This window comes from Lethenteron reissneri, chromosome 23 (assembly GCF_015708825.2).
Source record: "Lethenteron reissneri isolate LAM-NWPU_2019-01 chromosome 23, ASM1570882v1, whole genome shotgun sequence".
NCBI lineage: Eukaryota > Metazoa > Chordata > Hyperoartia > Petromyzontiformes > Petromyzontidae > Lethenteron > Lethenteron reissneri.
In genome coordinates this window covers 2,715,632-2,721,631 of record NC_083801.1, presented here as the reverse complement: position 1 = coordinate 2,721,631, position 6,000 = coordinate 2,715,632, and the positions used below count along the sequence as shown (strand labels likewise).

The 6,000-nt window shown below is 50.5% G+C and overlaps 1 protein-coding gene across 1 annotated transcript in view; it reads right to left on the bottom strand.

Annotated features, from left to right (window-relative positions):
* Positions 1–6,000, bottom strand: part of LOC133346225 (integrin alpha-V-like) — a 55,429-nt gene that overhangs the window by 27,463 nt on the left and 21,966 nt on the right. Inside the window, exons 3-6 of the mRNA XM_061557764.1 lie at positions 3,590–3,691; positions 2,965–3,144; positions 1,760–1,840; positions 488–603 (exon numbers count right to left, since the gene is read on the bottom strand). Of these exons, the coding sequence (XP_061413748.1) occupies positions 488–603; positions 1,760–1,840; positions 2,965–3,144; positions 3,590–3,691 (479 nt within the window). The remainder of the gene's footprint in view (positions 1–487; positions 604–1,759; positions 1,841–2,964; positions 3,145–3,589; positions 3,692–6,000) is intronic.

The window sequence follows — 6,000 nt, the reverse complement described above, 5'->3', positions numbered from 1 at the left end:
CGTATCGTAATGTATCATATTGTACTGTACTCACCAAGATTCGTACGCTGCTGCATTTGCCTGCCGTACGAAATTTAAATATTTTACAATTTTGTCGTATCGCTATCGCCATCGTAAGATCGAAATATCGTAAGTCGAACCATCGTAACTCGGGGACTATCTGTAGTCTGTTCTATAACGCGTGTTTTCACAAACGCAAATTTGACATAATGTGATTAATGATTAGGGAACACGTTTTTATAACACGGATGCGAATTGGATATAATGAGGTTGAGCGAATGAAACTACGTCACGCGAGTAGGAACAAGCGGTTGTAGGGCTGCCTCGGCGTAGCATCACACAGGGTGGGATGCTGCTGGATGCTGCTACCTGCCTAGCTTCCTCGCGCCTCTGGACCGTGCGGTCTCTTCGAGGGCGAGCGAGCACTGTGAAGGTGAAATGATGGTGCCGCTCAGATAACCCTGAGCCGGCGGGGCTTGGTGCGGACCTGTTCTGGGCCGTGATGGACTCGCGCTGTGGGTAGGAGTCCGCGTACACGGCCTTGCCGGCGCCACGCTGGCTCAGACCTTCCTCCGTCAGCGCCAGGGAGCCAATGCTGCATGGCTGCGCACAGCAAAGGTTGGCGGGCGAGAATGACACGGCTCAGTCACGTGCACAGACAGGACAACGGGGCGGCACTGTCATCACGTAGGGGTCTCCCGTCGCTCTCTGCGCGGTCGTAGTCGATGCGTTCCAGGAGTGTGCTCCTAATCTCAGCTCGTTACCTGTATAAAAGACACCTGGGAGCCAGAAATCTTTCTGATTGAGAGGGGGTCAAATACTTATTTTCCTCATTAAAATGCAAATCAATTTATAACATTTTTGACATGCGTTTTTCTGGATTTTGTTGTTATTCTGTCTCTCACTGTTCAAATAAACCTACCATTAAAATTATAGACTGACCATTTCTTTGTCAGTGGGCAAACGTACAAAATCAGCAGGGAATCAAATATTTTTTTCCCTCACTGTATAGCAACAATCGCCTGAAAACGTGGCAGGACCAATCCTGAAAAAAATCGTCTTGAGACTCGGTGAGGGTCTCCCAGGTAAACAAGCGGAACAAGAATAACAATACATTAAAAAAACTAGCAGGAATCCGCGAAACTTGGCCGATAAAACGATGGCGAATACGTATGCTTTATCATCACCACTTCCTTCCCTGCACCTCACCAGCATCGTGTAGCGTCATAGCCCGTCCTACCTCCTCACCACTCACGGCGTCTCTTGACGTCATCGCTCCCTCTGTCATGCACCTCACCCGTTGTCGGGTGATGTCATCACCCCCCCCTGCGTCTGGTGACGTCACGCCCTCTCCTCACCAACGCACCCTAATCCAGCGTGACGGCCTCACCCCTCAACTCCAACTCAGCAGTGATGCGTGACGTCATCGCCTCTTCCGACCCTTCAACGTCCCGTGACGTCATTACCCCCAACCCCACCCCCTCCCAACATCACCCCAATCTGGCGTGACGACGTCGCTGCTCCTCTCCCCAACAGCCCAGGGTCGCTGAGGTCATCAGCCCCTCCCCTATCAACCCCTCCACCTCAGCAGCGTGGCTAACCCCCACCCCCACCCCCCACCTGTGTTACAGACAGACAGACAAACAAGCGCGTGACCTCGAACGCAAGGGGCAGAGGGCAGAGGCTCCCGCTGTGCAGAGCCCTGCCGGAACGGAGTGGAGCTGACCTGACGCCCTGATTAACTATTATTTCACCTTACCTCGTGGTAAATGGACGACTTGGACAGAGAAGGCACGGTAAATGACAGAACTTTCGGCTTTCCTTCATCATCCACCGTCTCCTACAACAACAAAAGTACAGCGGTCCCGCGGTTAATGGTGACAACGTTTAACAGTTTTTTCAGGTTAACGATTCGCCTCCCATAGTGACCCCATGGTTTCGCCTGACGTTGACATTCTGATTAACATTGTGTCTACGTTATGCACGCGGGAGACAATTTGGGCAATCCGAGCACTCGTAAGTTGAGCTGAACCATGTCCTCGGACAATCAGTGACGCCCATTTATGAGCGTTGAGACCCCGACTGCCTTTGTTTACATTACGTTTTCTGTTTCGGCAATGAAAATCGGCTCTCTCTTCGATTAACAGTTATTTCGCTTCGCAGTATTTTTCGTGGAACGGATTAAAAAACGTTAACCGAGGTGACTACTGTACATATTTAGATGCGCTCATGTAGATTAACGAATGAATAAAAATGCAATACATGTCATTTATCGTAACAATTGTTAAATCCACTATTTTCAATGTACCTTATGTACGCACTTTTAGGTGTACATTGATAACTTCATGCCCATTCCGTCACAGCCAAGAACCAGTAAGCAAATTTTGAGATACACCTGAGAGCTAGTTTGCTCCAACTGATATTCGTAACACCTGTGCCTCACCGCAAGAAGGGCCTGGGTTTGATTCTCGACTTGGGTGCCTCTCTGTGAAGAGTTTGTATTCTCTACTCGTTCTGCATGGCTTCTTCCAGCTTCTCCATTTTTCTCTCATAGCTTTAAGAAATAGCAGGGCTATTGTTGCCTGAAACGTCAGCTTAAGTCGACTATCGTTGCTCCGACTACGCTCGTTTACCCAGGAGAGCCTCACTGAGTCTCAAGACTCTTTTTCAGGATGGACCTGCCAAGTTTTTCCAGTAGTGATGTTGCTGCTGCTGTGTTTAATCCCAAATGAGTCAATGGTAGGAATGTTGTCAGCATTGTGATGTTTTGGCCAATGCCAGTTCGATTGTGCGTTTTTGTTTTCATTTACTATGGAAGCAACCCGGGGAAAACCAGACAGAATAGCGCCCGAGTCGGGAATCGAACCCAAGCTCCCCTCTTGCCACTGCGCCACCCGCGCTGAACCAAGCGAGACAGCATGGCGAGGAGGGCGGCGGGCTGTGGGGTATCATCATCATCATCACCAGGTTGTAGATGCCCAGGAGCAGGGCCTCCACGCTCCCCTGGCTGGGCTTGTCCCTCCGGGCCACGGCCGACAGGTGGCGCCAGATGAGCTCCGGCACGAACTGCAACGCGAACCTGTGCAGGGCGGCCTCGCCGCTTCGGATGAACTCGAACAGCTGGTGGCAGATGGGCTCCAGCAGCTACGAGACACAGAGTCGTTCGTCAGAGAAATAATATTGCGCTGATGTGTTTATCCAGGAAGTCCGCACTTAGTCTCAAGACTCTTTTCAAATTGGCTCCTGCGTTTGGACCTTTGCCTAATGCCACTTCAGTTGTGTTGCGTCTGCAGATGATGCTCACGAGTCCATGCCAAAATTACAAGGAAACTATAAAAATCCAGACGGTGGTGAAATTTAATATTTCGTGGTGCCGGGTTGGGAGGGGGGGGTCTCTGGGTTCGTATTCTGGTAGTGTTTTAGACGCAAAGTGATTCACACGTCGTCTTGTACGCCAACCTAACCGGGTGACGTAAGGATTGGGGCCAACAGCAGCTTGCATTTTACCATGGGCATTGGTGGCAGCGTGCACACAGAGAGGAGATGCGTCGGCTTGGGCACGTGGCTGGACGTGGCTGCGGACGCTCACCTCTGTGCCCATGTCGCGCATGGCGCTGTACAGCGCTGGCACGACGCTCGCCTTCTCCTGCACCCTCTCGGCATATGCCGCCACCGCCACCTCCGGCAGCCCCTACACAACACAAAATCCATCAGCACCCAGCCACAAAGACAAAGATGCCCTGCATAGCCAAAACAGACTTTTGGGGCAAGTGCTGTTCGCAAGTAGCGCCTATGAAGGTCGGCATAGTACATGAAGGGGTGGATGGCCAGCACCACGCCTTTGTCTCCCCAGTGAAGATGTTTACACCTCGTACCAGGTACTAATTTGAGGCTGAGTCAACCTAGGGGAGGCCCAGGAGCTGTTCAGTTATTTGTCACTGGTGTTGGCCATGAGTGGGAAACGAACTCGAGTCACTGGGTTCGTAGCGCTACACTTCGAGCCACAACAACAACAACCGCCATTTACCACTAAGTGGCGGTGACATCACCACGACGCTTGTGCCAGGCTATGTGCACGTTGAGGCCACGTGAAGTGTCGAACGCCCACTGGCAGGAGGTCACGGGGCAGACCCAGGTGCCACTGGCCAACTGCCTGAGATGACTGGCTGATGCACCACATTGTGCCCCATACTGTGCCAACTTTCTGTGCTTTAGCCACCCGGCGCTCCACTCGTTGTTGTGAGCGTCGCTCCTCTGCCCTCCAACTGCCCAGTAGCGTCTTTCACGAGTCTCCTCCACAGAGGCCGATCTTGACACCGCTGGTACCAGTCATCGGCAAGTCCACTCAGCTCCACAGCCTCCAGTACCACATCACTCCATTTCTTCTCGAGCCCATACCGCGCCTGTTTAGCCCCCTCTATCCGGCCGAACAAAAGCTGTTTAGACATGCGGTGGCTGGACATGCTCCTGGTCACGTAGTTTTACCCGCGCCCGCTCACCATCATGAAGGTCCTTAATGATCGTGAGCAGAGGGTCAGGGACTCCGAAAGCACGAAGAATAACCATCAACACTCAGCCACACACAAGCCCATCAGTCCTCTGAGACATATTAATTCCCAATGAAGAGATATTATACAATCGCGATTGTCTGTAATGGACACAAGTTAATAGAGTCAATTGAATGCTTCAACATTTTATGAAGCATTCAAGTCTGCAAATGAGACCTATCCCACCTGAAACAAAATAAACTTGACAGCTGAAGGAACCTCGCTCCATCATCATTATGCCCAGCTGAGTCGTTCACTACCAAGGAGTTAACGCGAGGATCTACAGAATTACATTTGAATGCTCAAGTTCACACGAAAAAGTAATTCTCCAAGATCTGTGCAGTGAGATAATGCAACTTGCTGAGCAACATATGCAGCCAGCTACGCTCAATCGCTCACTCGTTCGCTCACTCCTACTTCAGCGGTAAAAAAATCCCGAGGCAGGAGCCTGGCATGAAGTCACGCTTGTGACTATGGGACGAGAAGGGTCACGTCAAATCTTTTCTACTTTCAACACTGCAGTAGCTCACTTGACAGCGAACATGAATGTCGCGATTGTTATTTGCAATATTTATTGACGTTCGCTTAGTGTTGACATCAGTTGTATATTTGCGTATAAACATCGTATAATTGTGGCCACAACTATTGCGTGTTTATACGCATTCGTGGTGGTAGACTTGAGTTGTTTGTTAGGGTTCACGTATGTCCATGGAGCCGTAAAAAACACGTGTTTTTTCCCCATACTTTCCCCAACATCGTTGTTTGCTACACTGCATTTGAACGAGCAGAAATGTACGACTGATGCTTGCGTGTGCCGGTGTTTACAAAGGGCACGTAACGCAGAGAACAATTGCCTTTGGAGATGTTTTATTTTCTCCAGTTTAAACTACACAAATATTTACGAAAAGGAAGAACACGTGAGAAGGCATTTGCTGAGGAAGTCAAACAAGGCAAAGCCTCCAAAAGGACCCATTTCCTCTTCCCAGCTTGTGAGGTTTTGACATGTGGAATTCACCTGTGCTCAGCATTCCCAGCCCTTTGTTTAACCGGGGTGAGAACTCAAGAGACAAAGGGATCAGAGTCTCGTTTGCAGTGGTGACCTGCACACAAGTGGAGGCCTTGCATAACTTTTCCCTGCATGGGACCGGCCTGACATTCCAACGGCACCCACGCATCCAAATGCAGTGCAGCAACCAAAATGGTAGGAAAAGCATTGGGAACAAAACCACGTAATGACCCTGGCACTTAGTGGCGCCACGAACGTGCGTGAACTGGAGCAAACGTCACACACCAGTCCGGCACCCACGAATGCGATTTAAACACGCGACACAATGTGCCCAATTACACGACGTTTACACCACACAAATGTGCAGCCTCCGATCACCTCCAGGTGGCGCTCACCCACAAGATGTTTTATTTTCCAAGCGATGAGGGGCAGCTCATCCCTGAAGTG